This window comes from Harpia harpyja, chromosome 6 (genome assembly GCF_026419915.1).
Source record: "Harpia harpyja isolate bHarHar1 chromosome 6, bHarHar1 primary haplotype, whole genome shotgun sequence".
Taxonomy (NCBI): domain Eukaryota; kingdom Metazoa; phylum Chordata; class Aves; order Accipitriformes; family Accipitridae; genus Harpia; species Harpia harpyja.
Genome location: NC_068945.1, coordinates 20807682 through 20829960, shown reverse-complemented (window position 1 = coordinate 20829960; position 22279 = coordinate 20807682). Strand labels below are relative to the sequence as shown.

Here is a 22279-nt window from a genome sequence, read left to right as displayed (position 1 = left end):
TACCAGAAAAGAAAGAGTAACTGACAAAAATGGATATATTATTTGGAATAGATAAAATTATGATCTGGGGGTTTCTTCACAAGAATAATATAAAAGCAGCTGGTAAGAAACATCATGCTGACAGGTGTTGATGTGAGAAGGGAAGGGGGCGTTGTTTGGTTTTTGGATGGTAATTTGGTAATTTTGGTGGTTCAATATAACTATATCAGGTTTTTTGGCTTAGAGTTGTTTATGTTGCTGGTAAGTTATGTGGGTGCATGGGATATGAGGAGATGGTAGTCATTGCAGGAATTGTACAGTTCAGCATGTAAGCAAGGAGCCCAAAACTGTGCTATATGTTCAAATATACAAAACTGTATGTTCAAATATATTCAGTGAGCCTCAGAGCGGAAGCTGGTTGGAGGCTGTCAGTGCATACTGATATGTATTGACTGTAGCAGACCAGGGAATGTCGCTATTTTACTTTCTCACAGTTAAACCCACAAATATTTGTATATATACATAACCTCTAATTTTACCAAATACATAGTGATTTACCAACCCACAATGACACGTCATCCCTAAAGATGGCTGTTTCCGAGAGAAACATCTCCTTACCTTACCTCTCTTTTGGTTTGAACAGAAGTCAGAAGATGTGTGATCCACATATGTGCCCTGAAGGGAGTCAGTACATCCAAGCCAGCAGATGCATCTTGCAACTTCCAGAGGTGAGAAGCTGAGGGAGCTGGAAAACTCTGTCACTTTATTTCCTCATACCAGTTGATGCTGCACATTAAGAAATCCCTACTCCAAATCTGGGAGGTTGGTTATGCTGCCAGTGAGATGCTCAGTTCCTCCGTGCAGCAACTGAGTCCCTGGCCGAGAGACACATACCGGAATTTCCCAAGTGGCCTGTAAACCAGAGGGGGAGCTTCGTTCTGCCAGTAAATAGCGGCAGACCTTTTATGTAGACAGCAGTGGTGGTTGTAAAGGGTCTCTTACTCAGGTGTATTGCATATGCACACCTTCTCCTTAGTACTGAAGACATGTACATTTTACCCTAGAAGGGGTTGTGCTGTAGAGAAGAAGATAAATATTAGAAGCTTTATGGAGACCAAGGAGGGTGAGACAAGGCAGTGGGGCTCAGATCACTATAGGGAAGTGTCTCAAAACTTAGAATAGATGTGGTTGAAAAAGAAGCCAAAACTGTGTCCACCTATGTAATTTAGATTAGTCTTTTGTTGCCTCTTAGAAGAAGATGCTGTTATTGCGGCCTTGGGGCGGACAGTTTCTTGTTTTTACAAGGATGTGAAATCAGTCTCATAGATAATTTCTATCTTCAAGTGATCTATCATTCAGCAAAATAATTCCATATTAAGGGAGAATAGAATGTGCCAAAAGGTGAAAAAAATCTGTTCCTATCAAGTGAAAATCATGAATTACGATGTCATGATTAGCCAGCATCCTAATACTTGCATCAAACTCATATCATGGCAATTTTGTGATTCTGAAAGAATATTCTGGAGTGCTGGGCTAAGTACAGCTGAGCCATAAGTAAAGGTTGTGGTATAAAATGAGCTGTTCATACCGCAGCTGCTGCTAAGATCTTCAGAGTATGTGTGCATGGCATAAAGCAGTGCTGTTTGACTTCATGACCTAGCTCTGATGAAGGAACTGGAGGCAGCTTGGATGAGTCTCACCAGCTTTGCAGAGAAGCGGGATATGTTGATCCATGTGGACTGCTGTACCTCTGACTTCCAGAACCTATGCCACTTTCTCTAATCTGTGCTGTTCTGGTGTATGAGTTCACTTGGAGCTAGTTTGCATATCCATGTAACATAGCCCTACCTTGAGTCAAGCACATGCAAAGCAGTCACCGAATTTGTTTAGGTAAAGTCAACGTGCCATTTTGATGAATGGTTTTAATCATTGGTGACTTTATCAGCGTTAAAGAAAACACTTCTACTGCTGAGTAATTCCTGACCCATGAATTACTTTGCATCTCACGTTTCAGATCAATATAGTAAAACAATACCAAAAGGTGTTTGTAACACAGATTTAATAGGTGTTATTTAACAGGCACTTCTGCAGATTAGCTTGTGTCACCATTGGCAGACCAAGATCTAAGTGCATATAATTGTAGTTCCAATAGCAAAGAATCCTTCAGTAAAAACAATGTGGGTCATTAAAGCCCCCTATCATTTAATTATCACCAATTAGCAACTAAGTGAGGTAACATCTTATGCAACAGACTCTTAATATATTATGTGCTGTGAAGGATAGCTGTCACTGGGGTGTTGAGACCAAATGGGCTGGAAGGCATAGGGAAAGGGACATCTTGGTTAAGACTCAGCTAAGTATTCAATTGTAGTCTATTAGCAAAATCAGGTAATCAATATTACAGCATTGCTGAAATAACATGTTTGATGTTTAACCCTGATCAGCACTGTTATCTGTACACAGGGCACTGAGGGATCCTTTGGCATTGATAATGAGGAGTATGAAGCTATGCCTGTGGAGGTGAAGCTATTACCTCGGAAACTCTGGTTCTTCTGTGATCCCAGAATGAGAGAACAGATGCTCCATGCAGCAGTACAATGAGAATTCACGTCAAAGGAGCCAGTGTTTACCAGCTTTATCAGGACCTTTTCAAGGCACATGAGACCTCACTGACTGGATTAACCCCACCAGACTAAGCCACTGTTTGGCTATTTTTATGTGCAAGGTACTTCCATTGGAAGTGGCTGATTTGGCTAGTCTCAAAGGGGTTAAAAATGCAAATGAAAATTCTGAGAAATGCATGTTAACTTGATGGCATCTCCCCTCCCCCCAAAAAAGTCATCAGTGTTCCATTTACAGCACTGCAGGCTGAGTGCTGTGTGCCAGATGCTACTGCTTTAATACAATTGTATATTAAAGTAAAATGAAAGCACACTTGTCTTTGTGTTTTAAGAGTTTAAGTCTACTTTACCCATGTATAAATCTCACCAAACCTGGGATCTTTGAAGAAATTTATGTTTGGGGAGTAATGCTAAGGAAGTCTATGAAATGTTGGAATTGCCACATTAAAACAGGTGGTTGGTTATCTACTCTGTCACAAAATAAATTGGAGATAGGTGATACAAAGCTTCAGAGGAACTTTAAAAATTCCCTGTATGTATCTGGGTAAGATATTTATGGTGGGTTTTTTTTTTTCATCTTGCCAGATCCAACAGCACAGAGTTCCAGTTAATAATATAGTAGAAATATATTCCTTTGATCAAGTTTAGGTGTATTACAGAGAAGCAAATTGGAAAATGTCATCATTGACCCAAAGCTGTATGAAGTACATGTCGAAAGACTCTTTTAACAAGCCAAATGAGTCTTTTTTTCGTAAGTATTCCTTTTATTCCTGTAGTAGTATAACACAAATAAGGGCATCCAAATAACTTTTATTATTCATTGTGTCTGGTTGCTCTTCTCTAATGTAAACAGTGCTTACCACTCCTTATGCAACCTACATCCCCTTGAGCCTCAGCACCGTAATTAGTTTTGTTGCTTTTCTGAGCTTTTGTTTATAGCTTTGCTTTAATTGCTGAAAGGAAATATTACTGATTTAGGCAAGGTTATGTGTTGCCCTTCTTATTGTAACTTACAAGTTGACATGAATCTGCCTTGCTTACTGGAAGAAAAAAATTGATCCGTATTTTTCTGATGCGATTGTTGTTTGTATGTGATCTAGTCTAAGTTCATCTGTTGATTCTTTGCTGTAATCAAAATAAGGACATTAGTGAATTGACTTCCAGCCGCTTTGTTGAAGACTGCATCCTGGCTGCATGCTGGTGCAACAGCATCCTCTGCTGGAGACTTGCTAAAGGAAAAACGCTTTGAAGGGGGAAGTAGGGTTGGTTTTCTGCATGATGCTGGAACCAAACTGAACGCGGTCCTTCCCTTGACTGTACTGTGGAGAAACTAATTACCTAAGCTATTGGGGCAAGCACCCATCCCTTTCTTGACTAAGCTCTAGGGGAGTAGAAGCCTGCTAGTTCTTTTTAATAGTTAATGCTGGTGATAGGGCCTGTGTTGTGCTGTCTTTCTTTTGATCTGCAGCAATTAGGAGTGCCCAGTGGACCCCTGGGTCACTCTCCAAGGACCATGTTGGCTGTGCTCTGCTCTTTTTGCTTGCCACAGAGACACCCTGAACGTTGCTTTGCAGCCACTGGCTCATTCAGAGTCAGGGGCAGTTCTCACCAACTGAGTTTCTCCTCAAGCTGATGCTTCTGTAATAAAATCAGCAATGTTTTTTTCTCAAGTGGCAGGAAAGACAAGGCAGCAGCCATTTCAAAAAGGTAAGCTTTAATTGTATTAAAAAATACCCATGTTTTAGTAAGCAGTTTTTCTACACAGCCACAGGCCTATGGGAGCAACCACACATCTGCAAGATGCAAACAACATCAGAGCTGTTAGAACTACAACCAGCCTGCTGCAAGGGGTGAGATGGTAAGAACTAGCTCCTGGTTCACCTGTACCAGTTTACAGGGAAAACGACTAATTCTCTTCCATAGTATGAGATGCATGGCTCCCATTGCAGTATGATTCCTTGCTTGAGGGTAACCAAGAGCTCCCTTCAGAATTGGTATTGTTGATGCTGTCCTGGTGTTAAACTACCAAGTATCATCTGAGACACAGGCTGATATTTAAATATTCATATCAGCATAAGTTGAGTAGCTCGTATAAATACCATTCAAGTCATTTTTTCCCCTTCCTCTACAGTTCAGAGGTCTTCCAGTATGGGGCAGTTCTAGACCTCTGAATTGCAACATTCAGAGGGGAGGTGTGAGGAAAACATTACATAAAAGAAGCAGGGGCTGAACCTGCTGTCTACAATGTTGAGGAAAGGACTCAGTTCTCATGTTTCTGTCTGGCAGCAAGATAAACAACTTTCTTTGTATGAACTCCAAGACAGGAAGCAGGAGTAGAAACCTAGGTCCCACTCATGAAAACACTTATCCTAGCTTCAACTTACAGTCCATTCTAGAAAGGCTTAAAATACTGTAACATAAATAAAAAGGAAGGATAGCAACCTAATGATGGACCAGCCCAAGGCACCCATTTATTTTAACCATGATTAAACATTCCCATTTGAATGGCATGTTGCATTAACCAGGACCTGAAATGCTGGTTCATAGGCATCTAGTACCCTGTTTTAGACAGACATACCATTCTGTTAAGTCAGTACATTCCAGTCCCTCGCAAAAGACATAATCACTAGACCACTAGCTTTGGGGGGGCAGAAAGGAGACAGCAACTAACAGAAATAATAGCTATGATGAGAGAATTTGGGTTAGTATGCATGCTTTGTACCTAGACTTTTGCATTAGGACAGAGTGCTCTTGCATTTCCCCTTCCCAGAGCAAAGCATGCCTGTCCCTTGCCTAGTCTGTCACCAAGAGGGCCACAGCTACTCCTAGCTTTTTGCCCATTAACTTTGGCAGTTCTTAAAATGGAAGAAGTATTACAATAGTACTGCTTTACAGAGTAAGCTGTACAGTAAGCTACTTTGCCTTGAAAAGGTGATGGAACTTTCTTCTGCCCTTAAGGATGCTGGATAGGCAAGCTCATCTCCTGTGACAGACATGACCATTAGCTCTTACATTGGAGTAACTACTTAATATATGCTAGAAAATAAGGTATTAGCATGTCTCCAAGACAAATCTGAACTCTTTAATTCAGTAAAATGCCTTTCTCCTAGTATCCATTATAGTTTTTAGCTGTACTTGGCTCTATGCAGCTTGGCCTAACCTTGCAGTGAGAAGACTTTTGCATGATTTAAGTGTCTGGCATGGTATCCCTTGTTCAGATTGAAAACCTAGCTTTTATTTCTCTCTCAGGGTTTACCCTCCAATCCAGATAGTACAAGTAATAATAATACATTACTTGATTATACATTTCTAGTGCAACTTGAGTTAAGATGCAATTATGAAGCTCTTGCTCTACTGTTGAAACTCAAGCAAGTACCAGCTGGGCACCTGCAATGGCTGTGCTATGACTTGAGTGTTAGAGAGGAACATAGCAGACTGTGTCTACTAGGGCATGGGATATATGCATGGTTACTGTAACCATCATTCAACCTGGGCTCTGATCACAAGCAACTGACCAGAGACATCACACCAAAGAAATGAAAGGCACCACTGTAAAGGCAAAGTACTTAAAATGGAGAAGAGGATTTTTGCAGTAATTGGCAATATCCTACCTTATGCCACACTTTCCTCCCTAATTCAAAATACACCAAGTAACTGTCTCCCATCCCACTGCTAGTATTCAAAAAAGCAACTATTAAGTGCCAAGGAGGGGATTTTAAATGTATGCACTTAACATAATTCAAGGTAAAACAGTTATCTCCTGGAAAGATAAGATTCAGTGAAGTTGGTTCCAAACAAAAACAGCCTACTGAACAAGCCCTCATGGCCCAAGCTGTAGCCATTTGTTTATATTATGTACCCATTTATCAAGGATTTTCCACATGTGACAACAATGAAAGCAATGTCTATTAGAAAAGGGGAGTACAGGTGGAAAATTCTTTTGCAGCAAATCAAACAAGGAAGGGTTAGGCTAGAGAAGTCTTTTTGTTCTGTTTTCTGTCTTCTGTAGCAGTCACCTGCCAAGAAAGGCTGTAGAGAAGCAAAATTACAAGGAAGAGCAAAATAGGCTGTACCCATCCAGCTGGGATGTAGCAGGGATGCTGCTTTCACAGTAATCTGCTTGCTTTGATGCTTCTGCACCCACACTACTGCTAGCAACTGAAGCCCTAGTTTCTGGAAAGCAGAGGTTTAATAAATGTCAAATAGTAATTTCAGGAGGTTCTACTCGGTGGGCTCTAGCAGTGCTGTCTAGTAGACCTGATGTCCTGACAGCTTGTGAACATAGTGCTCTAATGCAGGGTGTTAGAAAGCCTCTGACTGCAGAGGCTGTAAAATTTCAGTGACAAAGGTTTGTTTCTATTTAGTTCAGCAAAAGAAGTACTGACATCAATGAGAACAGAAAGCCATTAACAGCTGACCACAGCTAAACTGTGTAGCAAACCTTCAAGAAAGTGAGAGGAAGAATTGCTAGAGACTAATTTTAGTTCCTTTTTTTATATCTGAAGGAAGTTAAGTAAGTGACAGCAATACAATGCCAGCTATACCTCCTCAGGGATCTTCACTGCAGACAGCATGTTAAAACTAAAGTGGAAGTTAGAAAAAAACATGGAGATTGTGGGTCACTTTTATACTAGAGGTGTCAATTTAAAAACAAAGCGTTTTCTTAAGGAAAGCCTTTTCTTTCCATTAAATGATATTCAGCTCTGTTTTTTCCTCTTTCCCCATTTTTTTCCCCAGCCTTCTAAGGATGATTACATTACAGTCGTGAGCAACTGGTAATACAAGCAGCAGCATGTTTTCTCCTGTACAAAAACATCCAAAGCCCTGAAAAAGCAGGCAGGGGAGTGGCTGCTCAGAGAGAGGCAGATCACAGGAACATAATATGCTGAAGCCTGTACCAATGAACTGTGCAATAAGCCTTGTGAGGCCCCTTATCCCCACACCTCACTAAAACCTCTGAATCCACAGCAAGCAAAACTACCCCTTTGCTGCAGATAGCCTTCAAGGAAAAACAGGACATGCCAGCTTGCTTCCTTCCAGATGGAGACAATCCACAGAGGATCTACTTGGAGCACATTTGCATCACCCGTTTTAAAAAGAATTAGTGGGTGAGACTTTGGTGGTTCAGGCTCTGCCTCATCCTATAAAATGCTAGGATAAATGGATACATCAGCTACAGTTTGCATTTCTACAAACTGCAGAAAGGCTCCAAGGGTGCTAAAGTCTATTACGGTAGAAGCAGCAGCTAATTAGCTATAGCCACAGTTCAGGAAGAACAGTTAGCTTAAAGCTGATGCTACTACTGGCTGAAGGATTTTGGGCAAAGCAGTCACACCTAGAACCTACAGTACCAGTCTTTGATTTCGCATGGTGAACGGATTACTCTTTACTGGGCTAGCCTTCCTGGAGGTAGCCACTGGTCCTGCATAAACTGAATCCTGTTCTTTCCACAGCACAAGAATAAGACACTGTTCATCTGGTTCTACAGCTTCTCTGACCAGGAAAAAAAGGCTTGCTGTTAGACATTGCTTCTAGCAGCTGTGCCAGTTAAGAACACCAAACTCCAAGGGAACCTCCTGCAAACTGCGAAGTCGTTCCAACCAGAAGGTCCCATACTGCTCTATGTCTCACACTGAAAGCCAAGGACAGCAGCAGACAATGCTGAAGGCTGCGTGACAAAAGGAGGATCAGCAGACATTGTTAAAGCAAAGGAGTGACAAGTACCATCTGCTACAAAGGAAGGGCTAGTGACATTAGTTAAAGCATACTTATTCAACCCAATCTGGTCCAGCACCATCTGAGCTGAGGCTGGAGAACATGGTGACTGCAAGGTGGCTCAGTGATGTTGGTCCCTGTTAAATGGGAGACCATCTTGCTGGTTTGAAGATTTTTTTTAAACCAAAGCAGCAGGTGTGATGCAACTGAAAGCCAGAGGAAGTGGTAGGAGAGATTAAGTAGAGATGGTGCTCTTCTCCAGCTATGAGATAGGTAGTCTTTGCCAGTTTATGCCACCTCAAATGCTGGAAGTGAAACCGTGCTGCTCTGGTAAGCAAAGTAATAAGATTCTGTAGCACCCCCTTATCCCAAACTTGTTTCTGCCATTGATGAGGGAAGGTGGCTTTATTCCAACTCAGCTGCTAAAATTGGGTGAGGGGTGTTTAAAGGAGTCCTGGTTTTTTATCATTGGTTTAACTGTCCCCACCAATAAACATGGTAGGACAGATGTTTTATGAGACTGGGCCACTAACAGCCTGTGCTGAAGCTCTCTTCAGTCCCCAAGTGGAAGAGGGGATAATAGGAGGGTTTTTCCAGTCAAGTCTTGAGAGCTCAGCTACAGCATTTCACATTGGTCCCCATCAGACAAAGTGCTTTCCTGAAGTCTTCAGCCCTCAGGTATCCAGGCTAGGCCAAAACCTAGCTATCACTGGCAACAGTGAGGATTGGTGCAAAGGTGCCACTGGTCCTATCTAAACAAGACAAAAAAAACACAAATGAAAGAGAAAGGGAGACAAAACCAAACAAAAAACCCCAAACCTGGAGCAGGTACTCATTGGGAAGATGAGGGGGAGAAAATAAAATCACATTTTGTTTTAAAATTATAAATACTCTCCATATAAAGTTATTAAATAAAATGAGATCTGTCCAGTGGCTGTGGTGAGTTCCAGTGATCCTCCTAAGCAATGTCTGGTAGTCTTTAAAAAGTGATCTTTGCTCCCCATCTCTCTTGCCCTTGGTTTAAGTGCAGCAGGGGTTGTCAATGACTAGCATAACATCAATGCCATACACTTCCAGTAGGTCCATAAGGAAACTTCGATCCCCTTGGGGGTCCAGGCCCATGCCTCGTGCGTGGTCAGCTGTCAGTGTCTTGTCCTGGCTGGCTGACACCTCCATCAGCGTCTGAAATATGCGGTTGTTCTGCTCCATGAAAAACCTATAGGATAAAGTCAGCTAAGATGATGGCATTGGAGCCCCAAAAAGATAGCATATTTACTAAACAGGCAGCAGAGCTCCAGAACTGCATTTAACCCCCTTTAATCATAGAACCCACCTTCTTAGGTGATGTTGTAGTAGTTTTCCATCCATGCTATGGATAACCCACAATAAACAAAGATAAAGCAGTAACTTTTAATTTACAGCGGTGCTTCTGTCTGGCTGATTTATGGTAGGCATGTCACTCTTCAGAAGCAAGCCACGTTATCAGCTAATGTGTACTTTGTGGCAACCAAGTGGGTATATCAGACCTATAGGTCCCATAACGCAAAGAAGAAAACAGCATTGTCATCCATCTAGTAAGCCACTGGGTAAATAAATTCTCCATTACTGGTGCAGAACATAGCAGTGGGAGCTACTTCTTACCTAGTGCTTTCCTAGGAACATGCAAGGCTGTTCAGAAAGAACTCTGACTACATGTGTGCAGCTCAGCGATCAGGGCTCTGCCCCAACAACCCTTCACACAGTTTCATCCCATTACTCCTCACCTGCTGCAGACTGTGAACAGTAGCAACAGGCAGTGGAGGACTTCAGAGGTGGTAGAGGTGTAGTTTTCATCTAATTCCATACCTCATACTCTACACCTGGTTCCTCTGTTTGCCAAGCACAAAGCCAGCCACATCAATGGGCCAATCTTTCACATGCAGGTCTTATCTCCACACTGTACCTCCCCCACCATGGTACAGTGCCTGTTTCCCCTGGACATTGTCCTTTCCTGAGCCAAATGTTCTGGCATGATAAGTCCTGTAGTGCTTATGTTTTCAAAAATGGGAGGGGATTCTTGCATTTCTAATTGTGTTTTTAAAATTCCCTTCTCCCTCCCAGCACTTAAGAGACCACAGTGGAGACTAGCATGGCTGCATTTGGCTTCTCAAATTGAAAAGAAGATGATCTGAAGAGGAAGAGCCAGTTTGGTTCTTGGATCCCTAGAGAAAGAGAGCCGACTACGCAATTACGTTAACCATGATGTTTCATAATATGCCAGACCAGTGCAACGTGGAATCAGTGAAAGAGGCTCCCTAAACCTAACAGTGACCAACTAAGCGTTAGAGGTAGCCACTCACAAGATGAAAAGGTCCTCTTCACAGGAGCTACAATCCTCGCCAACTTCTTGAGAATACATTAACATCTGCCTGAGAGAAGGGAGACAGATTAATTGAACATACCTACAGTGAACCTCAAAGCATTATGAGAAGACAAGGATTACAACTAAAAACTTCACATCCATTTCTTGGAGACCAATCAGACTAACACTTGCCTCGATATCTGAGGCAACAGGGTAGTCTTTATATGGCACTGGGCTAGAAAGCAGGCTGTTTTCAGTTCTGCTACTGATCAGTGGTGAACCAATGGTGAGTCACAACCTCTGCTTTTCTTCCTGCCTTCCATCTGCTCCATCAGCTCACTGGCAGAGTGATTGTATGTGTGCAGAGTGCCCAGCAGCTCTCACACCAGTCAGCTACAGTGGAACCAGAATCTCAAAGAGATGAGCTGAAGCAGTGGGAAACGTTGACAATTCTAAGACAAGAAGGAAAGTACAAAGGAGCAGTGTCCTCTTTATCCCACATCACACTGCTGTCCTATCGGGACCAGGACCACCCAGATGTCCATTATTACCTCTGGTCATTGAGCCGTCGGTACTTCTCCTTGTCAGCATTGTTAATTTTCAGGAGTGGTTGCAGATGCTCATGGTGCGTCTTCACATTCTGGTTGTCCACATACACATCATAGAGATCCCGTTTCTCCTCAAAGATCTTTTCTGTTGTACCTGCCAAAATCAGAGAAGATTTTCAGAGCAGCATGTTGCTGTCCCAACAGAACAACTGTTCTCTCCTGCTTTCGTAGTCATTCCATGCACGTCCTATTTCTCATCAGTTTTATTCCACAGTCTGGTGTGTGTCTCAAGACATTTTGCAGCCTGAAGTTAAAAACGTCACGCCTAATCCATCATACTTACAGGCCACATATGATACTTCTGTCTCCAGCATTTCTATGTCTGCCACATTCACATAGAAGAATGGTTTGGACTCTGGGACAGTTCCTCCAAGACCAGGGAGAGAAACATTGGCAAGGCAACAGCAGCAATACACTGCGGACAAGAGAAGTACATCCTGAGATGCTTTCAGTATACCCTCAAGGACATTCTGAGCCCCACTTACCCAGTTCTCCCACACACTTCTATGAAAACAACGGTTAGAGCTGTGAAATGTCCCTGAACACCAGAACTTCTCAAGTGGGGACATCCTGTTTTGGATAGGAAATAATCGGTTCTCCCATAGGAATCCCATGTTCTAGACGCCACAAATTCATTCAGCACTCCTGTTGTCCTGTGCTGACAGGAACTGTGTTTGACAATGCCAGGTATGTCCTTACCCAAAAGGCCTGAAGAAAAGCATTTTGTAGGAAATGGGTAAATGCAGGCTGAACAGTATCTTCTCAAGGAATGGTTGCAGTGGATTTTGAAGACCTGCATGACGTCTATCCCCCCTCAGTACCCACAGGCATTTCTGCAGTGCTTCAGCCTACTAGATCAGAGCACTGCGGTGTCCCTGGAAACATACCTCTATAGCAGACAACTCCAACTGGGGGCGGTGAAAATATCAATATGCGCTTGCGCAGCAGGGCAAACTTCCAGAGGACAAGGATCTGCTCACCGAAGAATTTGATGAACTGAGACATACAGCCAGCAGGGTGTGTGATCTGCAGGTGGAGGGAAAGGGAATTAAAAAGCTCAGAGGTGAAGCAGGGACACATGCACAGATGCTAAGTCTAAATGTGGGAGCAAGACCAGCACACGGCAATGACAGGGAACTGCAGCTTGTAACAGTCCAAGTAACAAAATCTTATCTAAAGCAGCCTACAAAGCGCTGGAGTGACTGCTTATATAAAGAAGTATGAGACACCACCAAGGAGCAGCACCACGCTGCCCGCTCCTGCAAGCTTCAGAGCACCTGCCTCACCTTCATCTCTGGGTACATGTATCTGTGGATGGATGGCAGCCAGTGGACAGGTTGCTGAGAGGTGGCAGTGCCCTTGCTATCAGGGAGAACTCCTTTCTTGTCATCATAGAATGCCTCTAGATGAGAGTAGTGCCCTGGCATCTCCAGCTGGTGTCTGGAAAAGAAAGGAAAAAAGAGATCTGCAGTGTCTCCAGACTCTACTTATTAAGTGCCTTGCCCCCAGCCAACATCTGCTTTCCCAGCTAGCAAAGGAGCCCTGGGTGCCTCAGTTGCACAGACTTATCCAGGAGCGCAGCTGAAGCGTCAGGAGTAACACCAGCTTTCAGTGCAGCCAGAGAACACGGGCAGGACTGAAGCAGACAGCAAGCTGATGTATCCATAGTACTGATCCTCTTTTAAAATATGCTCAGGTAGGAACAGCTTTCCATTCTACCATCACCATTTTCCCTGCCAAGTCCACTCAACACAGCTAAAGCACACACCTAGCCAGGATCACCATCATAGGTTTAGAAGCCTTTTTTGAGCCCTTAGTAAAATGGTTTTCAGAAGGAGAAAAGGAGAACTTCTTGTCCTCTCAACTGCCCCTTTGACACTTAGGTCCACACAAAATAAGTAGGATTTGGATAGCATTTGACTAGCCTGTTAGCGATGAACAGAGTGCTGCTATCAGTTCCTTGTCTCCTTCCCGTTGTGAACCTGTAACTCTTTCTGGAGAAGTAGTTATTCAAGGAAGTCGTAGCTCAGTGTTGTAGCCAAATTCTCACTCACGCCTAAAACCGCTCTCCATCAAGGCAACTTTACCTCTCCTAGGCAGGGAGTGGCCAGTCCCATTCCCAAGGGAACTTACCTGACCTGGTTCTCCAGGAAGTGCATGTACCTATACAGCAGGGTGTAGGAAGGGGAGAGAATCCCCACGGACTTCATGCGGGCACCACGCTCTAACTCACTCTCCACAGGCATGTTGGCAAAGCAGGCCAGGCCAAAACAGAGCCCCTTCCGGAAATAACTGGAGACAAATATTTGACAGAAGGGTTAGTGTTAAAAAGAGCAAAAAGGAAGGAAGAAAGAAAGAAAGGTAACTGACCACAAAAAAATAGTGATTAGGGAACACAGTTCCTTCTTTAAGGAACCCCCTGAAATCCCACCCTGCTATCTGAAGGGCTGAGGACAGGCCTTGCGTGTCCTAGTCTTCTCAGGAACAAGACAGGACATTTAAAGCAAGAGTTCCCAGGAGTTCCCACTAAAGCCCCTACCAGCCACGTCACTGGAATGCAAGAAAGGAAAGAACTTGGAAGAAAGACCAACAGAGGATGCAGGACCCAGCCAACACAGTGCCCTTCTTCCAAGGAAGAAAAGCCTGCAGTGCATGAAGTTCTGAGTACAGTCTAGCTACCTAGTCATATTTTGGGTGCCAGCATGTCGAAGCATACTCTAGCTGAGTAAAAGGGTTCAAGTCATGTGCCTTTGAGAAAGTAACTGTTATTCCTGACCAAAAGGAATTGTGACACTGCAATTCATTGCAAAACATTGCTGCATTGCAACACTGGGTTAGTAAAAGGATGGGAACGCAGAAAATTCCTAGCTTATGTCTTTCCACTGAAGGAAGGAGCTAGCAAAGAAGAAAGTGAGCAAGGACTGTTTATCACAACATTTAAAGGATCCAAAAGCACTTGCAGAATTAAGAACCTTTTTCTAAGTCCAGTTCCTGCAAAATCCTTCCCGTTTCAGTTCTGCCATTCTTTCCCCTTCACCCTAGGCCTCTGCTGACAGTCCCAGTAGCGTCACTGCGGTATGATTTGCCCGATACGCATTAAAATTTGCACACCAAGAAGCTGGCCTGCCCCATTCACCAGCTGGCCTCCACAGCCAAAGCTGTCATGCAGCAGAGACCCACAGCTAGCTGGTACTTGATATGATGTTGAGAGTAACTGAAGAGTATCTTTGGCTCAGCTAGATAAAGTTTAGCAGCACGTTTATGCAGGAACTCAAATTCATAGATGGTATTTTTCTTGCATGTTCTGAGTTAAGGGACGGTGGTGTAGGTTTACAGCTTAGAGAAAGAAGTAATATAGCTCAGACATACTCACATGAAATCTGACTGGATTTTGTGGGACCCACTTGCCATGGATTTGAATTCCACACCTTCTAAATCAATATCTTGGGGTAAACACCACTCCACCATGTTGCCTGCAGAGAAGCAAATTTATTTTATTGGGTAAACTTGAACACAGTACTCATTTCTAAAGCGCAAACACTAGCAACAGCAAGTTGTTGCTTTTACATCACTGGGATGCCAGTAACAGTGCACTAACGCAACTCCTGAACCCCTAAATTGTCACAGACAGTAGCTGACATACTATACTCCACATCTCTTGCAAAAGTTACTTGTTGCAGCACAACACCCTGATATTGCAGGACTTCTGGAGCCGTTTCTGAGGCTAGTGCTATTTTGTGGGTTTATCCTTTATAAGCTGAATCATGTAGCAGCTACAATTTTACCTGACAGTGGATAAGCTATGGTATTAACGCTGTTCTACTCAGGCCGTCTACACGAGTACCCAATATAGAAAGAACCCAAAGTATAGACTGCTGCTCTTTAGGATGAGTTTCTGCAATAGCTCATACCACCATCAATATTGTCCTTTGGCAGGGCTCGGCAGGGCTGGTCAAAGAGAAACCCCTAAGCCAGCACCCCAGTCATCACTACTTCCCTGGAATCCTCGTATTTTGTTTAGGATAGGAGGAGTTAGCTGAAGGTTTATATGGAGGCTGAGGTGATCAAAGTACTGCAACATGTTTGTGCATGCTAGAATAACCAAACAAAAAAGCACAAAAATTACAAGCTAGATCAAGATTAGCAAACATCTGTCACCTGCCAACCCAGCCATAAAGCATGCAGTTGTTCAGTGGAAAAGGCCACCTGAGGAGCCTGATCCTGGAACAGATGATGTCAGAGAAGTCACAAAAAGCCCCTAAAGCCAATAAAATCCCGCTCTGCTGCTGGCAAGTTTACCGTGGACAAAAAAGGAGGACTTCTTATGCTTTCCCATGCCAGCACTTCAGACCCTAACCCACTCATCTGGATGCTCTCACTGCACCGAGGGGTGCTCCAGGTTTACCCACTGAGTTTCTGTTCTCTGTCAGCCTGCCCATAGCAACAGCATTTGAAGTAATGCGACTTCTTTTTAGCAACAAACCAAACAAACATTCTTCAGTATAATGCAATGGCAGGTGCAGCACGAAGATGCTTTCTACTGGTACAGTCCTTCCCCTGCCCTTTGGGGTAAGCATCCCAGCTGTGCTTGCACGGCCAGTGTACATTTGGAAGGGCCTTACACTCAGCTGAGACTTTAAGATGTATTTAAATATAAGCCTCATTTCTGAAGCCTGTCTTTTGTGTTATTACTCATACTGCACAAGTATATGCATGCACTCTCGCACAGGAATTGGGCTTAGCTACTGACATTTAAATAGGCTATTTTTCTTCTCACATTGCTACTGCGTTCAGCAGACCTCCCCCAACCCTGCCTGGCAAAGACTTCAGAAAAACAGCAGCATTAAGCATGGCAGTAGAAGTTTTGCATCCAACTAACCACTTCTAGTCTACAAGTAGACCTCTCCCGCAGAGCCGGCCTGGCTGGGGAGCAGCAGCAGCCTCGTGACCCCCAGCACAGCTCTGTGCAATCACACGCGAAACCACAGAGCTCTGCTGTAAAGCATCTTCGCCTCCGAGGCGTGTGAAAGGCTGGCAGAGAAAGCCAGTGTCATCATGTCAGCCTGCGCGGTCCCCTGTAGGTTTTGCATATTATATATAGAAGTTGGCTTTTGTTGTTTGGGGTTTTTTGTGTGTGTGTTTGGTTTTCTTTTTAAAGGCACAAGACCCTTCCTTGAAAGAGCGAGGAAGTCAACTCTTAAGACTGTTGCCTCTTAACCACAAAATTGTGGTTAAGGCCAGATCTGCTTTTAAGTCTTGCATCACAGAGAATCGCTTATTGGTCATTACCTAGAGATTAATAGATCAATATGCAAGAGCACCATCGAGCAAAGGAAACTGTTTGAATTTGTTCAGTTTAGTCACAAACACTACTATCAGGTATAATATCCACTAAAGGTGTTGAAAGGACATGGCCCAAACAATGTCTGTTCTGCAGCAGTAAGGAAGGAAAAGACGCCTTGAAACAGATTCTTACCCTACACGTAACCACAAAGCAAACTTGCATATCACGCAGCTATTTTTTTTCCTGGGATCTGTCACAAGCAACCCACACCTGCGCTCCTGGCCGTTCCTCACGCCACCTTGCTCTATGAACGTACAGGCGACGTGGCAGTCTGAGAACAAACGCGGAGATATAAAAAAAATTAAGAAAGTCAGTCTGGCGAAACAGTAGAGCAAACAAAGGAGAGACTTCACCCAGACGTGATAGCGACTGCCAGCCTGCCCAAGAAACTGGAGGAGGGAGGAGGGAGCAATGTTGTAGAAAAACAGGAAGCATTGCCCTTCCCCGCGCAGAAAGGAGCTCTCGTGCACACAGGAAACTTTCCAAGTAAGAGTCACCCAGTGTTAGAGAGCGGGCGAGTGGTTTTGCTGAGAGTCAAATCTGCAGATCCGGAGATCTCTTGGGAGCTACCTCCCAGCTCCAGGCCAGGTCAGAACCAGCACTCTCAGTTTCTGGTGTGCAATTAAGGATGTTCTTCCTCTTTCTCTTCTATTATCTCTCCCCTGGATTTTCACATCCTTACAGAAGTGATGATGGCACTAGCATTTGGTGGTCATCGCCTGGCCCTCCTCACCATTAGGTGTTTCCCCAAGATCTTTAAGGTCCCCACCTGTGCAATGCTACCATGTTGTGCCAGGACACAAGAAGCATGAAGTGTGACCTAGCTGTCACACTGGCTCCGTTTCCTGCATGGAAGAAATGTGGGACACAAAACCAGAGTATTTGCATGTTCACTGGTGCAAAACGGATTACTTCCCTCCCTTCCCTCCTTGTCTCCCTCCATTACTCACATCACTCTTTAAACCAACAGACTGTGTGGGACCTCCACAAGGTTGACTATCATCTCCATCACAGAAAAAGGGCTAAGAAGGTTCAGCCTCTTTTCAACTATTCTGATCTGACAGTCGATGTGGCCATGGACTTTGCTTCATCTTTCTTTATATCCCTCCCAAAGCAAAGTTTATTGTTGTATTTTCACTTGCTTTACCCAAGACAAGTATGAGGCTCGGAAAGCACATGTGCTCTAACCTAATGCCAAGTAAGTCACACCCACCAGATGTATGCCCATTGCTGCTCGAGATAGTGTTGGGTCTTCTGTTACTACCTGCCTGAGATAGTGTTGGGTCTTCTGTTACTACCTGCCCAAGGGAACACCCACACTAGGAAATTCAGCAGCCTCGTTAAAGCCCCTTGTGACCATGCTCTTTAAAGGGCAGTGTTTGCACAGACCTGGTGCTCACGCTTTTTGAAGCATCAGAGCATTCCCAACTCATCACTCCCTGAAGGAGGGGACTCCCAAAGGGCAGGGAGCAACGAGAAGATGGCACAGTTGGCTCCTGGGCTGCCACATTCTGCACTTAATCTACAGTTCACTTTCTGCGTTAGTGCAAGAGTCGCCTTTGTAATAGTGGTGAAAAGAGCTCCTTCTCAAGTGCCACAAGGCTCACCATTCTGGAGGTGATGACAACACTGCTGATTTAGAAGCTGCCTCTGGCTGTTATGTTCGGCCACTCACATGAGCACTGACAGAGTCCCAGGGACACCAGAACCGTAACAGTGGCCTGGCAACTCTGCAGCCTACCTTCGTGAACTCATCACATGCAACTGCTAGGTAACACCGAGATTGTCTGCTTCAAGCCCTTCTAAATTTAGGAGGAAAGCTGTTAGGTTCTTTATTAGCGTAGTAACCACTTCATCCTTCTACAGTAAAATATCTCTCACCCAATTGCTTGCCTGTATTTGAGTAAACACTACTTGGCGTAACTACCCTCCCAGCCACCACCAGAAATCCTGCCTTTCCCACGCCTGAGCAAGCTACCAAAGGAGGTCTGCTGTGCTTTTCCTGGGCAGGATCAAGCAGGTTTCCAGCTCAGACACTGACTGGATGACGTCCTTTAAGTCACACACAAGGACCAGATACCCTTATGAACATTACAGAAGTCCTTCACACCATCTGATGTGGTTGACCCAGGAAGTCCCATATCCTTTTTCTGACCCTAGCAAGTTCACACCACTGTGGCTTCAAGATCTTTTTTCCAAGTCCACATCCTCCATAGGGCACTTTGCCCTCCACCTGTGAAGCTGACATTTGTTGATGTGCTCCTCACAGTCCGATCATGCTCCTTACATTCAGCATCCACGTTGAGTAGCAGCAGGAGGCTAAATCTTCCTGGACTTGACAGACTACTCCAAGGCTGATGACACCCAGCATTAACTGCACATCAGATGTGAGAAGAGCTGTTTTCCAACTTTCCCTGGACTTCATTCAAAGCAACAGCTGGTTCAGACAAACTCCTGAGAAAGCTCAGCTTTCTGCCAACCAAGACTATCTCACCATTTCGTAGAAGGCATATGCTCTTAGATTGAAAGACAACCTGCTGTTGCTGCAGTCATCCGGACTCTTCCATGTTTTGGATACTTAGGAGAAACACCTCCCCTTTCCATCTCCTGTTGGAAAGATGACATCCAATCTCATTCTGGATTTTGATGAGTCGAGAGCCTCTGACCTCTAGACTGAAGACACCTCTCTCTGGTGCAGTATGAAACGGGTAACTTCTCGAAAGCCCTTTGGTGTTCCAGGACATAGTGGCCATGCTGTTTGGCAGTGTGCATTTCTGACAGCCTATCACACCTGGGGCTCCGTTCTTTTCACTACTTCCTTGGGATTTTCAGTTCAAGACTGGGATTCAGTCTTCACTATCAGGGCCCTCTTTGCGAGCATGATATCAGTTACCTCCCCCTTCCACTGAAGAACGCCACCATGCTTTACAGAGCTCTTTCCTGCCTCTAGTACTTTTGCTATGGATTTGCTAAGAAAGTGTCTGTCTACAGAAGAAAGAGGAGCTCGCTCCCAGATCTGGATGCAAATGGGCTGGCTCCTCCATGTCCCAAGCTACTTCCTAAACTTTCTGATCTTACCAAGACTTTCAGCTATGCCCCACTCTTGCCTTTGCACCCCAGGTTGACACCAGGCAGCTGAAAGACCCAACAATCTGTCTCGGGACATCAGACCGCTAAGCACAGTACCTGTGTTAACAGATGCGAGGCAGGTGCTAACTTTCTATCTGTGTCATAGCATCCTGTTTTGTGGATACCGCTAGAGCAGCAAGACTAAGAAAACAAAGTTAAGATGTTTTCTGAAATGCTGATTTGCAGACTTGAAATTAACAACCTCTGCCAGTAAAAGAAGTGATACAACACCAAAGTTTGACAGTGCCGAGGGAGATGGATATGGCAGTGAAAGGTAGAAAATACATTTCCTTGCCCCTCTCCTCTGCCCTCCTGGATCGCAGCGCTCCACTTCAAAGCGCTAGAAGTCCCTGAGATCCCACCAGAGGCCAGCCTCTAAACGCACAGGTCACCAAGAAACACGCAGCCAAGCTGCTGCTGGGGATCGTGCCCTGCGTGCCTGCCCGATTTACACCTACCATCGCCGCCATCCATCGCCGATAGCTGCAGGCAGGTCTATGCCACGCCACACAGACCAAAGGATGCTCTCGAGATGCTGCTAACAGGTTGGTGCCCCCCCGGCAGTGCTGGGCAGAGGCTCGGCCCGAGGCCTGGACGCTGTGCGGGGCACAGGGGCTGCCCCGGTGCCGTCCCCGGGATCCCCGTCCCACGTCCCGCTGCCGAGTACAGCTACGCCCGTCCCTGCCCGGGTCACCGGCTCTCCTTCCTCCCGTCACAAGTTCTCCTCGGCGGGATAGAGATCAAGTGCAATCCCCCCCTCTATAGTCCGTTTTCGGCAACCCCCCGGCGCTCCTCGGGAGGCCGGCCGGGGCACGGGGGACCGGCAGCCGTGCCGTGCCGTGAAGCAGCGGTCTCCCGTGGGGGCAGAGGGCAGCCCGGCTCCCGCAGGCCGCTCGCCACGGGGGTCCGGCGACACGGAGGCGGCGGGGAGAGCGGTCCCCGCGGGAGGAGGGATGCAAAGCCGCGGGCGCCGCGCGGGACCCGCAGCCCGGCCCCGGCCCGCATCCATCTTACTCCAGCGGCACCGGGAGCCCCAGGCCTGGCCACTGCAGGCCCCGGCCCCCAACCCCCCGCCCCGCCCGCCCCCGGCGCCCCTCACCCGTGCGGGGGTCGAAGGTGACCACGAAGACGGCCACGATCTGGTCCTCCTCCGCCTCCGCCCGCGACGGCCCCGCCGCCTCCGCCGGCCCCGCGCCGCCCCACGGAGCCGCGCTCCAGCCGCCGCCGAGCCGCCGCCCGCCGCCGCCGCTGCCCGCCTCGGCCGCGGGCGGCGGCGCCGACACAGCGGGGCCCTCGGCCCAGAAAAGCAGCGGCGCCTCGTCTGCGCGCTCCACCATGGCCGCGGCCCCCCGCCCGCACGGCGCCGAGCGAGCCGCGCCGAGCCGAGCCGAGCCGAGCCGAGCCGTGCCGCGCCGCACCCCCCGCGCCGCACCGGCCGCCGGCGGGGGGCGGCTCCGGGGCGGGGACGCCGCGGGGGGCGGGGACGCGGAGGGCCACGCCCCCATCGCGGGGGGGGGGGGGGCGAGTGGCGGGGGCGGGGCGTGCCGCCGGGGGCGGGGCGGTGTTTCTGGCAGTGCCCGCCCCGGGCTGGAGGGCAGCTGGGGCTGCCCGGGGGGTAGGTGGTCGGGGGGGGGGGGTCCCGGCTTCTGTCCTGTCCGGTGCCGGCTCCTGGAGGAGCAAGGGAGGCTCCCTAAGACAAGGCACTCCGCCCCCCCCCCCCCCCCGTGCTTCATCTCCTCCCGGAGGGCAGAGCCGGCTGCCTGCCTCCTGTCCCCGCTGTAAGCCAGTGAGCCCAGTGTAGACCAGCTGCCTTTTTGAGCAGGAGCGCTAAGGGGGAGAGGAGCCCTGTCGAGCCCATCCTACTGGGTGAGCCAAGGGAGTTGAGCAGAGCAGTCTCGGGGCGAGGAAGGGGACGGTCTCCCGCACCCCCAAATTGCTGCGGTGGAAGCTGCAAGCCACTAATCTGAAAGTCAGTGATACCGGTCCAGTATATACTGGTGTGTGTATACATATATATATGTGCTGTAGAAGGATGTGAAACAGTTTTCAGAGGAGCAGGCAGAATCAGCTTGAGTTTGAAAGATGGAGACACAAGCAGGCAGCCAACTTTTGTGTAATTACCATCCTCGTTACGCTACCACCAATGTCATTAAGTGTCATTAGGTTTAACTCGGTTCCCTAGGACTTTCTGATTAATTGGATTAGCCAATTAAGCAGGCCACAATTAAAGGGAAAATATTGTCATAAAAGCCTTAATTGTCTAACTTTTTTGCTGTTGAGCAGCTCTGAGTGTTCAATACACCATTAAGAAACACATCATCCAGTTTCCTCAACAGTGAGTTTTGGTTTTTCTCTCCTTTTTTTTGTAACATTAGCGTCCTTTTGCTGGGAGCTTCATTTCAGACAGCTCCGTGTGGGCATTTCGTTTCACAAAGCCCATGCACAAGTTTACTTTGCAGAGCTATAAACTGCAGTAGGTGGTGTTTAGCAGATGGAGTTTTTCGTGGAAGGTGACTGGTAAAGAAAAAAAAAACCCTGCACA

At 46.3% G+C, this 22279-nt stretch overlaps 3 protein-coding genes and 1 long non-coding RNA gene across 5 annotated transcripts in view; 3 read left to right on the top strand and 1 right to left on the bottom strand.

The window, feature by feature from the left end:
• The window catches only part of AGK (acylglycerol kinase), a 37922-nt gene extending 35011 nt beyond the window's left edge, over positions 1–2911 (top strand). The window contains 2 exon segments of the mRNA XM_052788809.1: positions 623–707; positions 2443–2911. Of these exon segments, the coding sequence (XP_052644769.1) occupies positions 623–707; positions 2443–2580 (223 nt within the window). The 3' untranslated portion in view covers positions 2581–2911.
• Positions 2912–3207: 296 nt separating this feature from the next.
• On the bottom strand, positions 3208–21124 carry DENND11 (DENN domain containing 11). Its single transcript, XM_052788810.1, has 9 exons — positions 20837–21124; positions 14638–14737; positions 13398–13556; positions 12551–12704; positions 12152–12290; positions 11548–11679; positions 11208–11358; positions 10655–10723; positions 3208–9531 (listed from the first exon to the last, which is right to left on the bottom strand). Exons 1-9 carry the CDS (start codon positions 21072–21074, stop codon positions 9336–9338), a joined length of 1338 nt encoding a protein of 445 aa, XP_052644770.1. The 5' UTR covers positions 21075–21124; the 3' UTR covers positions 3208–9335.
• LOC128142637 (uncharacterized) lies at positions 8537–15935 on the top strand. Its single transcript, XR_008235463.1, has 2 exons — positions 8537–8645; positions 10416–15935. It is a non-coding gene; the product is annotated as an uncharacterized LOC128142637 (long non-coding RNA).
• Positions 18933–22279, top strand: part of WEE2 (WEE2 oocyte meiosis inhibiting kinase) — a 20605-nt gene continuing 17258 nt past the window's right edge. For both annotated transcript variants that reach the window (XM_052788807.1, XM_052788808.1), the window contains exon 1: positions 18933–20282. The gene's annotated coding sequence lies outside the window, so the exon portion shown is untranslated. The remainder of the gene's footprint in view (positions 20283–22279) is intronic.